This window comes from Bubalus bubalis, chromosome 2 (assembly GCF_019923935.1).
Source record: "Bubalus bubalis isolate 160015118507 breed Murrah chromosome 2, NDDB_SH_1, whole genome shotgun sequence".
In the NCBI taxonomy this organism is placed as follows: domain Eukaryota; kingdom Metazoa; phylum Chordata; class Mammalia; order Artiodactyla; family Bovidae; genus Bubalus; species Bubalus bubalis.
The window spans coordinates 30,952,822-30,976,859 of record NC_059158.1 but is presented as its reverse complement, the minus strand read 5'-3'; the positions used below and the strand labels follow the sequence as shown (position 1 = coordinate 30,976,859).

General features: G+C 38.2%; 1 protein-coding gene across 2 annotated transcripts in view; it reads right to left on the bottom strand.

The window, feature by feature from the left end:
• Positions 1-2,843: 2,843 nt before the first annotated feature.
• PTCHD4 (patched domain containing 4) overlaps positions 2,844-24,038 on the bottom strand; it is a 204,451-nt gene continuing 183,256 nt past the window's right edge. For both annotated transcript variants that reach the window (XM_025268751.3, XM_006076113.4), the window contains one exon: positions 2,844-13,588. In XM_025268751.3, coding sequence (XP_025124536.1) covers positions 11,955-13,588 — 1,634 coding nt within the window. In that variant the 3' untranslated portion in view covers positions 2,844-11,954. The remainder of the gene's footprint in view (positions 13,589-24,038) is intronic.

The following is a 24,038-nucleotide window of genomic DNA, read 5'->3' as shown; positions in this document are numbered from 1 at the left end:
TCAATAATTATTTTCTGTCCCTGTGAACTTTTAGTTATGGCTTCCTCTTTCTAAAAATACCTGAGTTCTCTAAGTATTTAGATATAATATGTAAAGAAAAACTATTGGAACATAAGTTAAAAGATCTTTTACTTCTAGACGCATTTTGGATGTGACTAATATAAGTTTCAGCAATTCTTTATCATATTTGTATGACTGAGAGGGGGCCCTTTGGGGTGTTTCATGGTGGTGGATTTTCTTCATGAATTTCTTAGTGAAAACCATTGTTTTCACTAGACAATGGCTAAAAATACATCCTCAGTCTGGCATATATCAAGTTCAATAGCTACAATATTGAGACCAAAGATCTCATTCATTTTCAATCATTTTCAACATTTATTATACTTATAAAATTTAGTTTAGCTGTTGCATTCCCTCTTAAGAAATTCTGCATTTGTTTTTTAGCTTTTTTTTTTTTTTAATCATCCCCTATCCCTGTCCTTTGTTATTTTACTTCATGTCAAATCACATTCTCTTTTACTTCATTATTAAGATGTGTAAAGCTCTAGGTTCTAGCATTTCAACTTACAAGAAAGGCTAGTGAGTTTTGACATACCTGAAATTCTTCCCTTAAATGGGGCTTTATTCCCATGTAACCAGCTGTACAAGAGAATTCCAGAGACATTCATAAATCAGCTCTCACAGATTGAGATTGTTCAATAACTCACTTCTCTTTTGGTCACAGGCAGACAAGTCAGAGGCAAGTGATTTTTAATTTATTTTTTTCACTGAATAAATAGTGAGTATCCACTAAGCGGAAGGACTTGTATGATCTACTCTTTGCCACGTCAGCTGCCATTATTAAAAGCAGTAGAAAAAAAAAAAGCGAAAATAAGAAAAAAAAATATCAGACAGGAAGACGTGTTATGGTAAAATTTAGATTGTGATATGACAGACTATTATTAGAAAAGGGATTGTAAATGTTTTCACCACAAAAACAAATGGTAATCATGCAATGTGATGGTGTTGACTTATGCGAGGGTGGTAATCAGTTTGCAATATGCAAGTGTGTCCAATCAACACACTGTTCACCTTAAACTTACATAATGCTATCTGTCAATTGTATCTCAATAAAGCTGGGGAAAAAGCAGTAGGCGATTTCAACTTGTTGCACATATAAATAATAAGTGATTCTTTTCCTAAACTTTACCTCCTGCAGATATGTTCACCTGTCCAGCTTAATTTTGCCAAGTTCTTATTTCACTCCTTTCTAGACATGCTCATTCTTACCAAAGGAAACATGTTTTAATTACTCTAAGTAAAATTATTTTAGAAAAAAATTGAATAGGATAAATGCAAAATAAGTTACTGATTGAAATATTAAATTTGGATAGGAAATGGCTACTGAGTATATCAAATATTTCCAGACAAAATTCTGGGCATCTTGTTTGAAAAAATATGAAATGCTAGATAACATGAAATGTTATTAGAATTCTCTGGTTATTCATGCAAATGATGTCACTAATGAAATCTGCAATAACAAAAGTTCTAAAGTGGATTGAAGTGAAAGTGAAAGTCGCTCAGTCATGTCCGACTCTTTGTGACCCCATGGACTATACAGTCCATGGAATTCTCCAGGCCAGAATACTGGAGTGGGTAGCCTTTCCCTTCTCCAGGGGATCTTCCCAACCCAGGGATCGAACCCAAGTCTCCTGCATTGCAGGTGGATTCTTTACCAACTGAGCTATGAGGAAGTGGATTATGGATTATTAATTCAGTATAATTTTCACATCAGGTTAAACCTGGTAAAATATCAGTTATCCATGTGTTCCCTGAATTGACATTACATTATTCATTATATACAGTGGACTTGGTATTCAAAGATAGAATGTTCTTGGCTTTAACGACTTGACAATGGTGCTGACAGTTCATGAATAATTTTATCCAGATCTGGAACTGTATTATGTGCAGCCTGAGGGATGTGCTTTGTCTGTAAGCCTGGGTACCACTCTCTGAGCCCCAGCTCTGAGTTCTCACATGGTAAGAAAACTTTTGGTTGGATGAAACTTTTGTAGTTAATGTTCCTACTCTAATAAAATGTGAAGAAACTATGGCTTTCCAGTAGTCATGGATGGATGTGAGAGTTGGACCATAAACAAAGCTGAGCACCAAAGAATTGATGCTTTTGAACTGTGGCATTGCAGAAGACTCTTGAGAGTCCCTTGCACAGCAAGGAGATCAAACCAGTCCATCCTAAAGGAGATCAGTCCTGGGTGTTCATTGGAAGGACTGATATTGAAGCTGATATTCCAATACTTTGGCCACCTGATCCGAAGGGCTGATTCATTTGAAAAGACCCTGATGCTGGGAAAGATTGAAGGCAGGAGTAGAAGGGGACAACAGAGGATGAGATGGTTGGATGGCATCACCGACTCAATGGACATGCATTTAAACTCTGGGAGTTGGTGATGGACAGGGAGGCCTTGCGTGCTGCATTCCATGGGATCGCAAAGAGTCGGACACAACTGAGCGACTAAACTGAATGAAGTGAGAAGTTTTAGACAGAATTTGTTTGAACTGATGATAAATTACTTTAGATTTCAAGTTAATACAATTATTAGGGATCTTTAGGACTTCCCTGGTGGCTCAGATGGTAAAGCATCTGTCTACAATGTGGGAGACCCGGGTTTGAGCCCTGGGTTGGGAAGATCCTCTAGAGAAGGAAATTAAAATCCATTTCAGTACTATTGCCTGGAAGGCCATCTGGCTTCCCAGGTGGTAAAGAAAGTGCCTGCCATTGCAGGAGACATGAGGTGTGGGTTCAATCCCTGGGTGGGGAAAATCCACTGCAGAAGGGCATGGCAACCCACTCCAGTAATTTTGCCTGGAGAATCCCATGGACAGAGGAGCCAGGGGCTACAGTGCATAGGGTTGCAAAGAGTTGGACACGACTGAAGCAACTTAGCACGCATGCAGGCATGCACACAAAGGCCATCTATTTCAGTAACACTTCAGTGATTTACACATTATAAAGATATTTGTAAACTTAGAGACTTGTAAAATATATGTTTCAAGAATGCCAAGGTATCTTGTGTTTGCTTCAAACCTTAGCCTAACCAAGTAGGAATCCTTGATATATACTATCATGGTATTATTTTAAATGCATGTATTATATTTTTAAAGGGTAATTTTTATAATTTTTAACCTGTAATTCAATAAAAGATCGAAGTATAGATTGTTATGTTACACTATGATGTCATGGGATGTTATATTTAAGAAGTTTAATTCCTAGCCTAGAAGAATCTTTCTCTAAAGAATAGGGAGCCCAAGGATCTCACTGAGGTTAGAGGAAGAGGTCATGGAACCTTACATTCTGTGGGGCATTTAATATTAGCGATAAGAAATGAAAGTGAGGAAAGTGAATCTACGAATATCCTAGTTAGAAGCATGTGAGACTGTGACCTAGAAAGAACTGGTGAAGTTAATGGACCCTCATAATGAAAGAGTAAGCACCTGTATCATCTATCGCTGTTTTAATATGCTAACTGTTCCTTATTATGACTAATGGAGCCAGACTTTTGTTGTTTATAAAATAAAAGGTCAACATAGCCAGAAATACTGTGAATAATTTTGCCTAATGGTATTATAATAAATATAACTGAGTTGACATTTTTGCAAGTAGCTAAGACTGTGTTATTTTTCTTAAGATTTTTACCTTTAGACTTTAGATCACACAGTTCCTAAACAAAGTAATCTTGAGAAAATTAAAATTATTATATCTCTGTGCACAAAGTATGAAAACAATGAAATAAACAAGGGAACATTTGCAACATAATGTCCTTTGATTGAGTTAGGAGATTAATTATTAAATATATGTTTGCACACATAAACCTATGGGGAATAATTTGCTATTTCTTTATTTTTATTATAGTCAGAAAAATCTGATTTATAAATTATTTTTTTGCTTAGATTGAACTGAGATAAATTTTGATGACAGAACAAATTCAGGGAATTTGGAGACTTTTGAAGACTCACATGGAAATTCTTGCTTCTTAGTTAGGTTTAAAAACTGGGCATTCAGGCAGTTCCCGATTTTGAAGATATGTTGGAGTGAGAATACAACTTAGGAAATATACATATTTTTTTTTGACATTGACGTTTTTGTTCAGAATTCTTTTTTAAACTTTCCTCAATAAGGAGCTTTAGTTTTAGAGTCCAAGATACCGAATTACAGAGAAGAGAGCTTTAAATGGCTTATTAGTTTTTTTGCACTATTTTAGAAGTGATAAGTGAGGTTGTTTTCATGAACAACAGGTGGTAAGAATCTATATGTCACAGAATATTAAACAAAAGAATGTTCTTACAGAGAAATATGTCTGAAAATGCTGGTTTGCCATTAGATAAGTATCTAGATAAGACATTAGAGTCTCACAATTTCACACTTTCTATCATTATCCTTTATTTTGTTGTAGAAATTAGCATTTGATTAGCTAGGATTAAGAGCAAGTGGGTTTTTGTTTTAGGAGAAGACAGGAAATAAAAGTCCTCAACGTTAACTCTCATTCCTACAAATTGTCTATGCATGAGTGGAGAGTGTTTCTGACTAACAGTTTTCTCTTCACTGATTCTAATGTTTCCAGAAGTGACTTCTGTTTCAGAACTCCAGTTTAGCTAAAAGTAATAGTAATGGCATCTAGTGAAAAAGAAAACCTAAGCGCAGTGCCGAATACTGGCAACTTCATCTCTTTCTGTTTGCTTAGGGCAAACAAATAAGAGTTTTCCCTCCATTGAGAAGAAGTGCACTTGGATTTTTTACTGAAGATTCCACAGATTATTTGATTGTGCACCTCACTATGTGGACCACTGCCTCATAGGCAATGTCGGGTTGCTCTCTTTCTGAATCACGTTTTGAGATGTCTGCAGAGAGATACCAGACAACAGTCCTGAGAGATTTCATAGAAATGAATATTAGTAATCAGAATGCACAAGTAGAACTGCACATAGGCTATTCCTTTCACATTTAGTCTAGTCTAAATTTACAAAGGAAAAGAGCATCAAGAAGAGCTGACAAATAATATTGCTTTGTGGCTTTAACACATTGCCATTTAATCAAAGGTTGCCTGCCATTTTGTCTTTTAGTACCTTTTTGAGGTAGCTTGGAGAGATCGCTGCCCTTTTCAACTGAGACAGATTTCCTATTTAAGGGCAAGAAAATCTATTGCTGAAAAATATGCATAATTAATGGGGAAGTATAATAAAATTGTTGCTTAAACTCTGCCAAAACTTTGAGATAACTTGCACTGGTGAGTTTAAAGTCTAATTTATCAGCATCTAGCACATTTTATGTTTGAGAAAAAAAGGTGCCAGAATTTCCTGACTCTCCCTCAAAAGAGATGCCGCATACCACAGCAGAGCATATAGGAATATGACAGTCTGGGTTTCTTCCAGCTTTCTTGTGTCTACCAATAACCAGTGAACCAAACAGAATGATGGAAGGTGTTACTATTTCAGTTTCCAGGGAGAGATTCTGTTGACTGTTTTATATGAAATAACTTAAATGTTCCCCACAACATACTGCAGGTTGGCTGTACAAAAATGCAAGTTAATAAATTTATACAAGACTGAAAGGTAACACATGTATAATACCCTTCCCTTGTCCCTTACTGATGGCAGTCTTTCTAGCTCCTCCTAGGATATTCTTCAGTGAAATTGTCCAAAGCATTAAAGTTCTTATTTCTCCACTGGTTTGACAGAACCCTTGGTGTAATGCAGTTGCTCTAATGACTATGGAAATAGAGGGAAGTGAAGCCATGCTATACTATCTGGCCATGCCATTGGCAATATGGGAAATCAGAACACAGTGACGCGTGACTTCTAAAGACCCCCGTTCAGATAAGTACAAACATGCGACATGGAGCAGGAACCACTCGTAACCAGTAGGTGTTCTTATCTTTTTGTTTCTGAAGTTTCCTTCTGATTTTTAAGACTTCATAAATAGTATGACCCATAAGAACTTTCTTAGGGAAAACTTCAGCTGGGAAAAATAGTAGGGACTGACTTTGCATAATTTATAAAAGTGAAAATTAGTAATAATTTTTAATAAATACTTTGTTATATTAAAAAAAATCTCTAGCTTTTAGATCTTCACATTTGAAGGTGTAAGCCCATTTGATCTTGACAACATCTTTAGAGCTGCAGAAGATATTTGATATTATCTGTAGACTAGTCAGCTATACTATTCCAGTATCTGATTTTTTAACCCTATATACTTCTCTCTTTTGGGCTTCCCTGATGGCTCAGCGAGTAAAACATCCGCCTGCAATGAGGATCTTCCTGGGTCAGAAAGATCCCCTGGAGAAGGAAATGGCAACCTACCACAGTATTTTTGCCTGGGAAATCCCATGGACAGAGGAGCCTGGTGGGCTACAATCCAAAGTGTCCCAAAGAGTCAGACCCAACTAAATACACATGCATGTGCTTTCTCTTTGAATCATTCTCCATATCATGAGAAAAGCAAGGAACTTCTCTAGCAGCAACAGAGAGGCCCTAATTAAGTACAGAGAAAACGTCAACAAAATACTCATTATATGTCAAAGATGCACAAAGTCAGAGCAATGCCAACGGCCTGCCCAGATAATGCTTATCTGGGTACTAACTGGAAGCTTGTCTTCGAGGAGACAGGCTAGTATCCCACTTTCATTCACAGAATGATCTATGGTTCTGATTCATGGTTGGAAATTCAGGAGCACTTTATCCGCAAAGGTCAGGTTATGAATCTGACAAATGAGAAGGCAATCTTCAAATGGAGTTTGTTGGCATTTGTTCAATTTTGTAGCAGTTAAGAATCTATAGTTTTGAGGCACCATGCAGTTCTCTGTGCTATATCTTAAACTGTAAAATATATGGAATTTTCTCACCTGTTCTCTGCCCAATGTATACACATCTTAATTTTTAAGCATGAGAGATTATTTCTCAATATCCTTTCAATCTTATTTCAATTGCTGCCTGATCTAGTTCCACAACACTTCAAGCACAGAACAACATCCTCGCCCTTCCAATGAAAACATGATGGTGGATCAAACCTTGGCCATTTAGTTTAGAAATCAAAGCAATTTGCTGTTTGTGATATCTATATATAGTCCCTCCTGGGCAGAACCTGATGCAAACAGGCTTTTTGCTCTCATTCATGATGTCACTGCTCTCATTTGGTAAATAATATTTGCTGTCATAATTCTGAAGACAAACCAGTAGAAAAATATTTAGCTCATTTCCCCTCTCTACAACCTTTTGGCAGATCACTGCTTAGAAGATTGGGATAAATGCCTGCACCACAGTGATGATGCTGAGTTTTGTATTTAGATTGAAGATGGGGAGATTTCAAGGGCATGCCAATTCAGCGCTGGATAGATTTTGAGTCAGTGTCATAAAATTTGTCACCATTTTTTTTTGTTGTTTGTAAGACAGAAAAAGCAAGAAGTGTCTTTGCTTTGTTTGTTTTTAAAGGGAATGAAAGTGCTCCTAAGTCTATTTTGGTATAAATGACAGTTTTCAGGCTTCCATTTGAAAGGATTATCAGTATCATTTGCAAACATCAACAAAATAGACTGAACAGAAGGATTCCTCTAGAAAGAGGTCAAGGGAATGACTGAGTTCCCCAGTTCACAGGAGACAACACCTAAATTCCATTCTCAAGGCATGACACGGTTCACTTTGAGATTAGCAAACACAGGACACTCAGGTGTGCTTAATCACTGACTAACATAAAATCTGCTATGTCCTTTACCTGGAAGCCAGACGTACTCTCCAGGATTTTCCAGAGGACATTCTAGAAGAGGTTGCTGCCATTGACACCCAGGGAGGGCAGTTTTTAAACTGTTCCTCCTGGGATGGAAATTTCTGTGAATTTTAGGTCCTTGGGACCAAAACCTACAAGGCATTTATGAATAGGTGATAGAATTTTACTAAAAGTTGCAATAACCATGAAAATAGTGTCTTTAAAAGTCTGTGTACTATTAGTAACAATGCATGCATAGTGCTAGGCATTCATAACTACTTGGTCATAAAAATATATGACTGTAATTATAGTATTTACAGTCAACTTATAAAAAATACATGTAATTCTGAATGGCAATAGTTAATCCCTAGCTCTAACCACAAGCCTAGGAGGATCAGCTTGTTATGGGAAAGTGCAATGGGTAATTACAAAATGGACCAAGCTCTCATCCTATTGAATTCAACAATCAAGAATGGCTATTAGGGCATCACAGGAGCTTCATTTATCTTAATTCTTCTTCTAATCTCACAAGGTAAAACCAAAAACTCCGTGGAAATAAATAGGAATAAAATGGGAAAGAAACACTCACATGATACAGCCACAGTGGAGGATAATTCTTTCACAGAATATTCGTGCACAACCTTCAAAGAGGTTTACTGGTCCCTGAAAGAATTCATGGGATGACATTTAAGTATACTTTTCATTTAAAAAACTTGTGCAAGGTCTAAGTTGGCATATGATTATCTTTAACGAATAAGAGGGAAAGAATCTGTTAGCCAAATCTCCTTTCTGTCATTTAGGTGAGTACCTCTTTGAAGCTTTAGTAACCATCATGGAGCGTGCAGCTCTTACAGCTCTCTCTAATTCATATTTAAATTCCAGTGGGAGGAAACAAATCCACATTCCAGTTTAAATTCAGAAAGGGTTTGGACTTTGGTTTTTGAGACTTTAAAATTCTCTCACTTTAAGGGAAAAACCATGTTTCAGCAAAATAAAATATTCTACACATCTGAGATATTTCCCATAGCGTTCTTCTTTTCTAGGATTCAATAGGTCATCTTCTAGAAGTAAAAAAGTTCCTAATTTGAACACCATCAATATTTCACAAATGGACTAAAGACAGTGGGAATAAACTTGAAAAACTTGAAGAGTTGCACACCAGCTACTGATAAAGGCAGAGGTTTGGTGTCACTTGCAAATCATGATCTTCTATTTTAGGATTCATCTTGGCATTCAGTGAATGGAATTCTTGGAAATGTCTGTTTCACAGTGAGGTTGGGAGGTCAGACGATGCTCAGTTACATTCTACATTCTTCCTAGACTTAAATTGCTTCCAAGGACTAAGTTAGGGCATTTTGTGTGGTATATTAACTTTTCCAGAACAAGAAGTTCCATTTCAATAAATTATTGCTGCAGTTCACTAAAGAGTACCATGGTGTCCTGGAAAAGATAATGTCCCTTCCAAAATTCCACACCTCTAGTCACTTGAACAATGAGAAATTCATATTTTTCTTAGTCACTTTGATCCTTGAAGATCTAACCTAAAAAGAACTGTTTTCCCTGTCCAAATAGAGACTGTCTCAATGATGGGGGCATGATATTAGAACTGCCCCCGTGGTGGGGTAGCTATGCCACTATTCCCACATGCATTTGGCAACTGGCATGCTTGATCCTTTCTTTATAAACCAACCTGCCAATCTTCTTTGCATGTGGAATTGTCTAAGGTAATCAAGAAAAAAAAAATGACTCAAATAGGCAAGCTTTTTTAAAAGTTGGTAAAGTAATGGAGTATGGCACATTTTACAAAGAAATGGACTGATAGCTAATGGGATTTCTCAGCTGATGACCTCCCATCTTTTGAAAAGGATGTAAAACCAATCTTCACAAATGATGAGTCAACTGTGAAAGAAGAGTCCTGTCTCCTCCATCCAAACACCCAATGCCTCAAAAACTTCCCTTTCAGATATAAGACCAAGGTCTATAGGTCTGCTAGTGTCAAATACCAGTTCATCCTAGCAGAGCAGCTCAGGAGGCAAAAGGCTAGACTTATCTGCGACGCGACGTTACACATAATGTATGAACAATAATCTTATGTCATGGCAAGTATTTTCCATATTCCGTCTATTGCTATTTTCCCCACATGAACACAATCGAGAAGACATGGATCATTTCCAATAGAAACTCAATAACCTCAAGGTAGGACGAAACAAACTCCCCATTCAATAAAATGAAATTTAGTTAAATGTTTTTCATTTAACTAAAAAGAAGCCGTAAAGAAACAGTTCTCCTTTCCCTTAATATTCAGGTAAATCCTTCATTTGTAAAAGTATGCTCATTTGGTTGTTTCATTACTTCATTCACCTACCAATTTCATTTTTTTAAAAAACACTGAAATCGGAATGGAATGGTTTGCATCTCTTTTCTGAACCTGAGTCCAGAAGCTTTTTGTTTGTTTGTTAGAGATTTTAATATTCTAAATTCATTTAAATTATGCAACCAAAGTTGGTGCAGAAAGTAGTGCTCTTCCAGTTAAAAGAGTTGACTAGCAGATTTTATGATTATTGGACATTTGTGAAGTCCTACCTGAAAATTAACTGATTTTACAACTTGGCATGGGAAAAGGCATTTTCTAGTAATTTTCTGTGACAGGAAGCACAGCATTCATCCAAGGAAGCACCCAACAGATTGAGTCTATCTGCTGGGGAGCAGTTGTAAATTTTAACGCAATGAAAACCTTTACCTCAGTACTTTTTTTGAGAGAGAATTCAGCAGCAGTTACAGTTACTATGTCACTCATGGAGAGCAACAATCATCCTAGGAGGCAGGCCAACCGACAAGCACTTTTCAGGTAACAAAAAAAAATGATATTGCAAGAAGCTACAAAACAATACTGCAGTAGTTATAGAGACCACTACTGTGGTGATCGTGGCCTGGGTTAATGTTCCAAATATTAACGCAAGGAACACACTAGATTTTATAGGATTAGAATATTTTTTTTTTAACACTAAGAACCAGTTGAGGGGACATGGTGAGTGGCGATGGTTCATTTACTCTATTTCATTCTGCAACAAGTTTCCGAGTTCCGTTCACTTTCTCCTATGTTCATTACCTATATTCCAAGGCAGTATATTTTCACCATCTAAAATGAGAATACTGTAACCATGGAATACCTCGACTTTCTCTCTCTCTCTCTCACACACACACTTGTGCACCCTTATACACATTTGTATGGACAATACATGCTCATTTGCAGTGGGTGAGCTCCCTAAAAGCAGCTAAATCAGCCTTCCCAAATACAGAGAACCATTTTAAGCCAATAAAAAGCCACAGTAACTATTTAGCATTAACATGAGATTTGAAACCTTGCCCCCATGGCAATTAATTCAAATGCCTTTTGTGTTTTTTTGCCAAGTCATCCAAAGCAAGGATCTCAAAGATTGACAACATGGTGTATGAATATGATGGGCCCATATCTGTTTATTTTGCCTAGTGCACAGCTGAAAAATGCTCTTGCTGCTGCACCACTTGAGTTGATGTAGAGTGGCCATTAACATATATAGATTTGGCTAAGGCTGATTGGACTCTCTAAAGAAAGGCCAGCCCACCTGCAAATGGGCACCTGCCTCCACACAGACATCGATGTACACTAAAGACAAATCTACGTATATGTATATATGCATATATACATATATATGTACATGTAAAATGAGTCGGGAAGTCCTTTGGTTTAGACAGGATTAGACATGTACTTCCCAAGTGCATAGGTTTCCTTTGACCAACCTATTCAAAAAACAAATATGAAAAGTGCCATGGCAATTTTGACATTTCTGAAGTCTTCTCTGCTATTTGGAGGCCCCCACCTTCTCTACTCAATCTCTCCTAAGCATTTTATTTTTAAAAGTAGCTGTTCCTTTGGCCTTCTAACACTCCGTCGATTTGTCTGTTCCTTGGAAGAGCTCTTAAGATCACATCCAGAAACTTGTCTTTAGTGGAGAACAAGGTTTCAAAGAGCTTTTTCCCCTTCTTTGAGTCCCTCTTGCCCCCCTGGAAGTGGACACCTTGACGTGTTATAAATAATTCACTCTTCATCTGACTTGCCTTGTTACCCCTGGCCAGCCCAAGCAGCTGAGGTCTGAGCTTTATCGGCCCTGCATCATCGTGCGATACTGGAAAAGAAAAATAATCCATTAGTCTACACCCTTCAGACGGTAGTGACGTGATCAGGGTTCTCTTGAATTTCTATGCATTCGATTTCCTCTCTCTCCTTTCGTTTGGCACGTTTCTTTTTCTTGTGGTGCTTTTTAGAAGGGGGGAAAAAGGTTAGGAACACAGGTAAGATAACAAAACAGTGCAGAAGTGTGCAACTCCCGGTGAGCAGCAAGCATTTGAACAGTGTGAAGGTCAGGTTCGAAGGCACAAATAGGAGGGGGACCAACCCAATAAGAAAAGAAGTAACATTTTGCAAAATGGCTGTCCCGTGCTCTTGAAGGGAGCTTTTTATACATTGTGTTCGGGTGTGCTCAGTCGCTAGTACAAACGTGTAAAGCAGTGGTGCACAGTGGTCAATGGCAAAATTGAAAGTGTAGATAAGGCACAAGAGAGAAATGCAATCCATGTCGACGTTCCATAGTGTCATTAAGCCCAGAACGCCCAGCTCTATTGAGGTGACGCTAAGAATTAGCCAGAAGTTTCCCAGAGGGTGGATCACTAGGAAAAAAGTCAGGATTAACACCAGGAGGACACCAAAGCCTGCAATCAGAACAGGCACGGTGACAGATAAGCTGTAATGGTCCATGAACACGAAGGAGGGGTTGAACACGATGAACCGGATGCTCTTTGACAAGGACAGAGGCCTCAACTTTTCCAGCACTTCTATGACTTCCTTCTGCTTGTCTCTGCTTGTCCGGGCCACCAGATACAAGCGAGAAGCAATGATGTTGCTTTCATCTCCTGCCTTGGAGAAGATGATATCGTTTCGAAAATGCTGGAATTCTGGCTTTTTTAAAAACGAACTTTGTAGGACACTAATAAAATCACTCTTGTTATTGGCACTGATGTTGCTCACTTTCAGGAACTGGTAATACTGCTCCACCCAGGACACTGCAGTGAACCCACTACAGAGTCTCCGAAGGTCCTCCTGGACACTGTTGTTCCAGTACTCGAGGGGCTCGTAGACGTAGAATCCTATCACAGGGCTGTAGTTGCTGAAGTATTTCTGCTGAACCATGGCATAAGAAACGCTTGGGGACTCGCTGGCTAGTAGATTGATGATGTTGGCTCCATCACTGATCTGCAAGCACCCCATGAAGGAGAAGGAGGCGTAGATGAGATAGAGGATGACCACAAATGGCTTCACGTAGATATTGGTAATCCATTCATTGTAATGTTCACGGAGGAAGTGCTGAATAAAGTGGTGCTGGTAAGGGTTCGTCTCGTGATGGGATGTCTGTTGATGTCCATCACTCATCACTGTCTGGAACCACACAGGCTTGCGGTCCAGGTATTCTGCAGAAGGGATCTTACAGCAAAAGATGCTGTGGTAGCGGTTTTGCTCTAGTTGGCCAGCAAAGACCAGACAGGAGCCAAAGAAGGAGAAAATGTAGAAGTAGTTCAACAGGATGGAGACGCACATGTTCTGACAGAAGACCTTCACAGCCTCTATGTTGGTGAATGGGCTGGCACCCATGCCAAAGGTGATAAAGTACAGGGAGCTGGTCATGGTATAGGTCACCATCACGTCCGAATAAGCATCTGCTACCCTGTCTTTGAAGGGCAAATTCTCTTTGGTTCTCCGCCATCCAGATAGAAGCTCAAATACTCCTTTTGTTCCATGACCTAATTTAAAGAGAGAAGGAAAAGAACAATTGTTTTCATTGCTTCCTATGGTTCAAGTGGATTCTTTATAGCTTATCTATGCTAACCAGTATGTCACACTCTAATCTTCAAAGTGCTGTGATTCTCCTACCAAGGTCTCAAATTTCAGTTACATACCAGGATGTATTTGATTCATGTTTCTGTTTTAGTCAAGTCCAAACTAATTGGTATTCTGGGAAAAAAGAATCATTTACTGTCTCTTCTATTCATTTGACAAATTATAAATGCAATGTGACACTATTTCATGATTCCCCCCCACCCCCGCACACATATTGTCTCTCTAAATGGATCATAAGTCATCAAGGGCAGGGGCTGTTATTCACCCATCTTTAAATGCTGCTCAACATAAATTCAGTGCTTGATCAACTGATGTATTGACTGATAGTCCCCAAGCTCCATCTCAAACTGACTTATATGCTGATTTGAGAAATTTTAAGGGGATTTTAAACACTTGAAAATGGCTTTAAATTGATTTTACAATGTTAATAATCTGCTTGATAGCCAAATAGCTTAGAAACCAATTCCTATAGATTTGATTAATTAACATTGGATGTGAGTCAGAAAAAATCTGCCAGGTCACACAAAATACAGAATAAGTCCTTCTCGGGGAGAGATCATGGCAAGCAGTTCCTCAGAGAGCTTTTATTCACAAACAGTGGGTGATGATTGAATGTTTGACTGTTCCATTAAAGTGGATGGAGAATGCTTATTTTTAACCAGTTTCTGTACACATTTTGATAAGGGTAAACAGATAAAAGGTTTATTCAAGAACTATTCCTTGAGCACCTATTATGTGCCAGATACAGTTAGATACTGAGCTTTTTTTTTTTTTTTTAGGAGCTTGACAGTTCTTAAGATACTACCACTTGCTTCTTTACTAAAATAACAGAGAGAAAGCAGCTGGGAAATAAAAGTACGATACCGTATTTTCAATTAACCCTTTTTTTCCCACTTCTCTGGATTAGCTCTGTCAGTTATCACCCAGGAATAACAACTGGAAACTTTCTGACTGACTGGAAATCTTCATGGATCACTCTTGCTCTTGTAGGATTATCAACCCTACACACAAACATTCTCTATGAATGGATACAAGCTGTGCTTGGGCTGTTCTCCAAGAAATTCATTAGAGAGAAATGTAGTTTAAAGGCACAAAATGACCTAGTTTAAGCAATCCTAGAAAATAGACTTGTGTGGCACCTGGATATTGGAGCTATGTGTTACCCAATTCACTTAGCAGTGTTTTAACAAACCTATTGTAATGCTTAGGGTCTTAGCATAATCACTGATTTTGTGTTGTTGAAAAGAGTTGCTAATTGGTCTCTATAATGCTTCTACTTCTTTTTTAGTTTTATTTGGAGCTGCAATGCATACAATTAAAAACAATATTTCTCAGCCTGCCTTTCAGCTAGGGATGGTTCACATGATGCACTTCTGGGCAATGCAATGCAATTGGAAGTCATCTAAGGATGCTTATTAGAAAATCAGAAGGGACTTTGTTCTAAATGGCATCATGAAGCCATCAGTAAGAACCAAGGCCTACTTTCCTCTTGAATTCTCTTTAAAGAAAACAAAATCTCCGTTTGGTTAAGCCACTGTAATTGAGGCTATTATATGCAGCTAAATATTTTCCCAGCCAACAAAACTTTATAGGTAAGTTCACATTTACCAAAACCTCTTTTATGGGTATCTAAGAATTCTCATTTTATAGTTAATTTGACTACAGTATGTATAGGTTTAATGGTATAAATGCTAATTTTTTATTTTAAAGACACATTGGTTCATTCTTCTTGGGAATTCTTCTTTTATTAATTATCAATTGTTATTGCATTGGAGTTCTTTTTGTCCACAGTATAAAACCTATTCCTTCTCCAATGTTATTTCTTTTGGGTCTCCAGTCAGGAAAGATATGTTTATCCTAATGATTAGAAAGGGTTTTGAAGAGTACATTTAAGTATAAGGCAAGTTTTTTTTTGTTTTGTTTTGAGTCAATGATCTATTTTTTTCTGGAAACTAATTACTAGCTCTACATCTATGTGTACTGAATTAAGATTAACAATTCTGAACAACATTAATTATTCATTTCTATCTTCTGTAAGACTCCTTGACCAAATGGAATACTTGTTCTCTGATTCTCTTGACAAAAGCATAATATTAGGATATTAGTTAAAGTAATTAAAATCACTCTTTAATTAGAGGACTTCTCTTCTGAAATGAGGACTCTTGCTATCTTTGCAGTCACAGTGGGGAAAATGCTACCTGAGGCTACGGCTAAATCTGGCTTGTCTCTGCTTTTGGCCACTTTTATGGAATATTAGGTACATTATATAGGCCAGGTTGTTGCTTTATATAGTAGAAAGGTCTGTACGTGTGGGAAGATGAAGCTAACTCCTTTCACGTCAAATAATCACTCTGTGATGAAGACTGAAAACACAACTTTGGGGATGGCATGTTTATCCCATTCACAGGTTTAGATATTTTACAAGGTTTTCATTTTTTCATAATTTTTATTGGAGTACAATTGCTTTACAATGTTGTATTGTTGTTGTTTAGTCACTAAGTCATGTCTGACTCTTTTGTGACCCCAACCTGCCAGACTCCTCCATCCATGGGATTTCTCAGGCAAGAATACTGGAGTGGGTTGCTATTTCCTTCTCCAGGGGATCTTCCTGACCCAGGGACTGAACCCAGGTCTCTTGCACTGCAGGCAGACTCTACCATTTGAGTCATTAGTTTCTACTATAAGCAAAATGAATCAGCCATACATATGCATATATTTCCTCACTTGTGGACTTTCTTCCCATTCAAGTCACCACAGTGCATTAAGGAAAGTTCCCTGCACTACACAGTGTGTTCTCATTAGTTGTCTATTTTATACATAGTATTGATAGGGTTTATATGTCAATCCCCAGCTCCCAATTCCTCCCACCACCTGCTTTCCCCCTTGTTAACCATATATTTGTTCTATGTTTGTGTCCCTATTTCTGCTTTGCAAATAGGATCATCTATACCATTTTTCTAGATCCCACATATATGCATTAATATATGATATTTGTTTTTCTCTTTATTACTTCACTCTGTAGAGTATTCCTAATAATGCTCATTTGATTTTCACCATAATTAAATAGGTTTCACCATAATTAAATTCGAACTGCAGTTCAAATCTACTACCCACTCAGCCAGGTAGTTCTCTGACTCCTTATCAACCTGCCTATGATCAGTCTTTCCAAGTTCTGTTCATGCTATTTTCTCTGCCTTTCAATACCTTCCCCTGATTGCTGCTTATGTTGAAATTCTACCCATCAGTCTGTTAATCCAATTCTCTTCTTTGTCTTATAGCCATTTCTGACAATTCCAGACATACTGACTTTTTTTTCTGTTTCTTAAACTTCTATTGCACTAATTTGCTACTCATTTTGGCACGCAAACGTGTGTTGTTTTGCTCTGGAACAAGATTATTTTCTCAGGACATGTTCTATCTTTTTGGTTGGATTGCAAATTCCTCAAGGTCAGGGAATGCTTTTTATATTACTTTTATACTCTGCAGAACATCCGATGAAGTGATAGATGCTCAGTAACCTCCTACTGAATTCAGTTCAGTTCAGTTCAGTCGCTCAGTAGTGTCCGACTCTTTACGACCCCATGAATCGCATCACGCCAGGCCTCCCTGTCCATCACCAACTCCCGGAGTTCACTCAAACTCATCCATCAAGTCAGTGATGCCATCCAGCCATCTCATCCTCTGTCATCCCCTTTTTCTCCTGCCCCCAGTCCCTCCCAGCATCAGAGTCTTTTCTAATGAGTCAACTCTTCTCATGAGGTGGCCAAAGTACTGGAGTTTCAGCTTTAGCATCATTCAAAAATCAACCTTAATTCTTGATTCTAGATGGGTCTAGAGAAATATACTCCTTAATTATTAATTCAAAAATTTACAATGCATCTTTGTACCTATATTAATTGTGTTCAAAGAACTATACACTTTAAATTCAACTCAACCCAATATATATTTATTGGAATTTGTTAAGATACGAGGATCTTGCTAGTCAATTATATAAAACTTAAAGGTAAACAAAACCACAATCTTTTCCAATATCCATCAGTCCAGAAATCATTTTTACTTGGGTAATTCTGAGATAGTGATTATATTTTCTGAAACATAAGAATTGTAGAAACCACTGTGTATGTTGTAGGATGTCTAGAAGCATCCCTGACCTCTATCCACTAGATGCCAGGAGCACACTCTTCAGTTATGACAAGAAAACATGTCTCTAGACATTACCAAAGGCTATTTGGGGGACAAAATTGCCCCCAACTGAGAATGATTGGTTTAGTCAAATGAAAAAACAATATGACCATAGACACATATGCTTTAATCACCTTTTTTTCTGATTATAAAAATAAGACATTTCCATAAAAAATTGGGGAAAATGGAAAGAAAATGGTGCAAAAAACCCTCCGAGTCCCAAAACACAGATAACTGCTGCCAAAAATTTTGTGCATTTATTTTAGCTACATATGTATGTACGTATTAACCTTGTCTGTCTGTCTAACCTATCCATCCATCCACCTACCCACCCATGCATCTATCCAGAGAAAAAACTGTTTAATGATTTCACAGATCGTGGCTCCTACAAGGAGAAAGTAGGGTTTGGAATTATGTTGTTGCTCTGTCCAGATGGCCTGTTAATTACAAGGATCCCGTTTTCTAACTTAGTTTCTTAACTGGTTTCCATTCTGAGGCTAGAGTCATTTTTCTGAACATCTGCTCACCTGAAAGAATCCCTGACTGTCACCGTAGCTTTTAGAAAGGGTCATATTCACTATATTTTCACCCGTATTCTGAGAGTCCTATTTCAGTTCAAACAACTTACCTGAAACGAAAATACTGGTGTCTACTCAAAAGACCATCTGAGGTGGCGATGCACGAAATATACACAAGTGTGACTTGCCCCACTGAACAACGATGTGAACTAATTCTATTATATTGCTCCCTGGGACCCCGGTCCTAACAGTTCTTTGCTTTTGTCTCATTCCCACCAAAAGCCTTAATCCTCAGCTAAGGCCTCAGTTTGTTTTATGAACAACAGTGTTCCTGTTCTTGAGTGGTGAAAGCAGCTAATATGCAAGTGGCTAACTTGCATAATATGAAAAGAAGGCTTGCACTCTTGTTAAGTAGAGATGTATGCTGTGTACTGTGAAAATACAGCCGATTCTCTCTGGGAGATCAGGGAAAGCTCCTAAAGGTGTTAGTAGGCAGAGGATTATGCCAATGGTGATCTAGACTGATGGAATAACATGAATAAAGGCACAACACTTGTAAATTAAAGGAAGGTAGTTGTGTTTTTAACATTTATAATTGATTTTTTTCTCTTGGCAGAGACAGTCTATTGCCCAAATTGCACACTTTATTTAATGTTTCAAAAGAAGACTGCCAAACTTTGATCATAATTTCCTCCCACTATATTATAATAATATACATTTGCAAACTATATTAGAATAAAATAACAAGTATCTGTCTCACCTGGGTCATTATTAGATAGCTGACATTTATTTTGATAAAGTTTCATGAAAGAAAAGAGAGAGAACTCTTAGGAGTAGAAATGATTTGGACAGAATTGGAACTGAGAGAACAATGCAAGGGCGGAAATGAATACAAACAAAATATTTGCATGTGTATGTGTGTGTTGAATATTCCAACATTCTTCAGGGATGTCGTTGGGGAGTCCTCTTTCTAAATGAAGGAAAATGGAAGGATTGTGCAATAACCAGGAAAACTTAGCTGGATGCTTGCTAACATATCATATTTAACAATAATTTAATAAATTCTGCTACTCACAGTTGAGAAATGAGAAAATGAAGAGTATGTAGATTCTTATCCTTAGTCATGGCAGTGCAGGTCAGCCAGAGGAAATATTTTAACAGATCAAAATTTAAAAAAATAGATTTTTGCCACCAAACGCAACTCATTTCAGTCCTAGGTGAGGTGAACAATATTCAGGACTGTTTATAATCCCATCTGAACCCCAAGCAATCACTCTATAACAAATAAATATGACTTCTAAAGTGAGCTAAATCTTCTCTGAAAACTGATTCCAACCACATTTTACAGTATTTCTCTAAACTCTGGCACTTCCAGTGTAAACTTTTACCCTACAGCCTGGCAGTGCTACAGGAGATTCTCTGGTTCATGGCTAGACTGCAAGTGACTTCTTTTAAAGTAACGATTTTCTTCTGTAAATCTAACACAAATTTTACAGTTGCCATTTTAATCCCAAACCCAATCTCTCCAAAATCAAGAATTCCAAAGAAAACAGTTTTAACAAGGATAAAATCCAATCAGAACTACTGTAACTGACCCAATTACTGGGCTTTTCTTTGATATATTTATGGCTCTGATACACTTCTTGGTGGACTTCTGATTCTTCCCAATTCTGTTCTGAAGATGAACTGGTGGGTCTCACCCTTTCACTTGAACATGGTAAGCCCTCAGCAGGTCATGAGAGTTTGACATCTCCTATTGCAACAACATTAAAAAAAAAAAAAATAGAGGTTAAAAATAATTCTCCTCACGACTCACTCCAGAGAAAGCTTTCTACTTTTCCTGAGCAGTTATTTCTGCTTTGGTTAACTATGTGTTCAGCAGTTGTGTTTGTGGAAATCACCACTGAGCTCTGGTGGGAAAAGTATTTTGATTTTTAAAAAATTAATTAATTTATTTTAATTGGAGGGTAATTACTTTACAATGTTGTGGTTTTTGCCATACATCAAAATGAATCAGCCATGGGTGCACATGTGTCCCCCCATGCTGAACCCCACTCCCACTCCCTCTCCACCCCATCCCTCTGGCTTGTCCCAGAGCACCGTCTTTGAGCTCCCTGCTTCATTTTGATTTTTTATTGGGCTTCTAAGCTATGTGAGCCATCTAAGCTATGTGACATTTGACTTGGAATGCCAGCTTCCAGTGGAGGAGGGGATGGCAACCCACCCCAGTATTCTGGTCTGGAGAATCGCACGGACAGAGGAGCCTGGGGGGCTACAGTTCATAGGGTTGCAAAGAGTCAGATGCAACTGAATCGACTTAGCACACATGCACGCCAGCTTCTGAATGCAACCTGGTTCCTATGCTCTTTCCCACCAGAGCTGAGTTGGCTTTTGAGGGCAACTCTGAGTTTATCTTTTCAGATTTCCTTGCTGCGGGAACTCAGCGCTGCCAAGAGCTGAACTCCACTGCAGAGCCAGCAGGCACATGGTGGCTTGCTTTCTTAGCCTCTCCCTCACGCTGGTATTCCCATTCTGGGAGAAAAAAACTCCCAGGAAGCTTTTCATTTTCTTCCCAATGCTTTCTATGTCTTCCAGTTTTACGAAAGGAGTATATTTTTGAGAAAGGAAAAAGCAGTCCTGGTAGCCGGATGCTGTCAAGTAGGTCTTGTTGTTGCCTGGAACTGGTCTGGCCCTCACAGCTAGGTTTAGTGTTGTCCAGTTGTCCACAGATGGTCTGGCAAAAAAACCACATCAGACAGGACCACTTTGTGACCGAGGATAGACTGAAACAAAACAAGACCACTCTGTAATCATGATTGAGCACAGACAAAAGGCAAACATTGTCCAAAACAAAACAGACCAAACATCCTTTCATCGAGACTGGTAGGACTGATCGCTGCTTTTTCTTTCTTTAACATTTGTATGTGTTTATTTTTGGCTGCACTGGGTCTTTGCTGCTGCACATGGGCTTTCTCTAGTTGCGTCCATTGGGGGCTACTCTCTAGTTGCGGTGCGCAGGCTTCTCCCTTGCAGTGGCTGCTCTTGTTGCTGAGCACGGGCTCCAGGTGCATGGACTCAGTAGTTGCAGTGTGAGGGCTCAGTTGCCTCTTGGCATCTGGAATTCTTTCAGATCAGGGAGGGGACCTGTGTCCCCTGCATTGGCAGGTGGATTCTTAACCACTGGACCACCAGGAAAGTCCTGATTTCTGCCTCCTTATCAATCACACTTAAATCTTAGTCTGGTCTTCTTGCCTTCTAGGTATAAGAATTGTTAAAGACAATGGATGACAGATTTACCCTCTCTTTCTGACAGTAACTAACCATGCTGCCTTCAACCCTCTTCCAAATCACCTAACACTTTCAAAAATCATAGACGTCCATTCTGAAATCTTCTTCCCAAAATGCTTCATAGTCCCCAATGGTGTGTGTTCTTCCTGATTGCAGAGAGGTAATAAACCCAAATTTCTTCAATTATCTTAGTATTCCAGATGGTCTTGGGCTGGAGGACATTGATATTTTATACTAAATAAGTAGTTTTGGAAAATGAGTTAATTAAAATTTTTATTACTGTTGACTTTATAAATTGAATTCTTTGAGTGTAGGAGTTAGAAGTGTAAGAGTTGGAACAGGAGCACTGGATGAGAGTTAATCCCTGGAGGATCTGAATTTTCAAACCATGTCACTAGTAAAAGGGATGGTTTTCTGGTGGCAGTAATATTTTAGTTGTATTCTCACTAAAAAGAGAAAGCCAGTTGGGCATGTGGGTAGTGGAAAGATGCTCGGAAAGGAAGATAACATGGATGTTAAAACAGGAGAAGGAAGAAGGAGTCATGAGGAACAAAAAATCATTGCTTTAAGCAGAGAAGAGCAATGAATGGGAGAATGACTGGTGGGACTAAAAACCTTACAATTGTCAAGAGTGATCCCTGGATTGGGAAGATCCCCTGGAGGAAGGCATGGCAACCCACTCTAGTATTCTCGCCTGGAGAACCCCACGGTCAGAAGAGCCTGCAGGGCTACCATACATAGGGTCACAAAGAGTTGGATATGACTGAAATGACTGAGTAAACACACACAAACTAAACATAAGCATGTACTTAAAAAATAAAGACCCAGAGTAGGAGATTACATAAGAGAAAAAAATAGTAAGAACTTGAACGAAAGAAAATAAAGATACTCTAAGTATTTACTGAGCTAAAGACATTCAAAGAACAAAAATTAGTTAGAAAAATTAGTTCATTCATTTGAAGGACATTGCCTGAGTGCCTCCCATTAGGAAGATATAGTAAAATGTCATCACTTTGAAGTTTAATCACTCCCATTTGTCCCATTTGAAAACCATATCATATCCGTATGCCTGAAGTTAATGGTTCATTAATTACAAGCTTGGGGGATCGTCTATCCTACAAAGAGGAGAAGTGATGATGACTTAGGATTTCTATAACACCAAGAGCTGGAGAATGCTTTTAAAATGTTTGCTTCAATCATTAAGAAAGACATTTGAAATGGAAGGACTCTTACTTAGCACATTTAAATTATGCACAATTGTGGTTTCTTATGAATATCACTCAAAAGAAAATCTTCAAAGTTGTAGCACAAATCCTTGATAAAAGCGTAATGCTTCAAAGGGAGAGTTTTCTAGCAGCATCCTTCAAGGTTTTGCTGCCTTTCTTACCAATGAAGATAAATTTAACTTCCCATGAATGAGAATTCTCTCTGAACAGAATGGCCTGAAATCAGTGGAAACTCAATTAAACGAGAAGCTCAGGAATTGGATCATCCGATTATTTGAACCGTCATTAAATTAATCAACCAGAACTTCCTTTTTGATTCCATTTTTATTGGTTGGTTAACTTTATTGGAAATCTTTCTAAAATGCATTAGACTTGTATTCCTCTTCTGCAACCAGTTCTTAAAACAAGGGAAAAAGGCATTATATGTAGCAATTAAAAGGACATACTCTGGAGCAATATATTTTGCTTCTAGTTTTGGCTCCATCACTTTGTGATGTATGGTTTGGGGTGAATTAGTTTAACTTCTGTGTATTTCACTTTCCTAGATTGGAAAATAGGGATTAAAAAGGTACCTATTTTAATGGATTAACATGAAGATTAAATGAGGTAAGAGATGTAATACGCTTAGAGCAGGCTTAGAACCCAGGAAGCACTCAATAAATGTTAGTTTTTATTATTTACTGAATAAGATACTTGAGGCTCATCATCTTTATGCATCGATAAAATGAGGTAATTTGGCATATTGGTTGAAAAACGGAGTTTTGTGGATTTAAGCTTAATGTATGTTCAGTCGCTCAACTGTGTCCAACTCTTTGCAAGCCCGTGGACTGTAGGCCACCCGGCTCCTCTGTCCACGGGATTTTCCTGGCAAGAATACTGGAGTGGGTTTCCATGCCCTCCTCCAGGGGGATCTTCCTAACCCAGGGATCAAATCCACATCTCCCATGTCTCCTGCATTGGCAGATAAAGTAATTATCACTGAGCCACCTGGAAATCCCAAGCTTCCTCACTACCATCTATGAGATGTATGACCTTGGCAAATAATGAACTCCATCATTTGGCTAGATTGCCAACCTGTAAAATGGAAAAAACAAGCAATATTTGCTTCAAAGAATTGCTGTGTTAAAGGAGACCCAGAC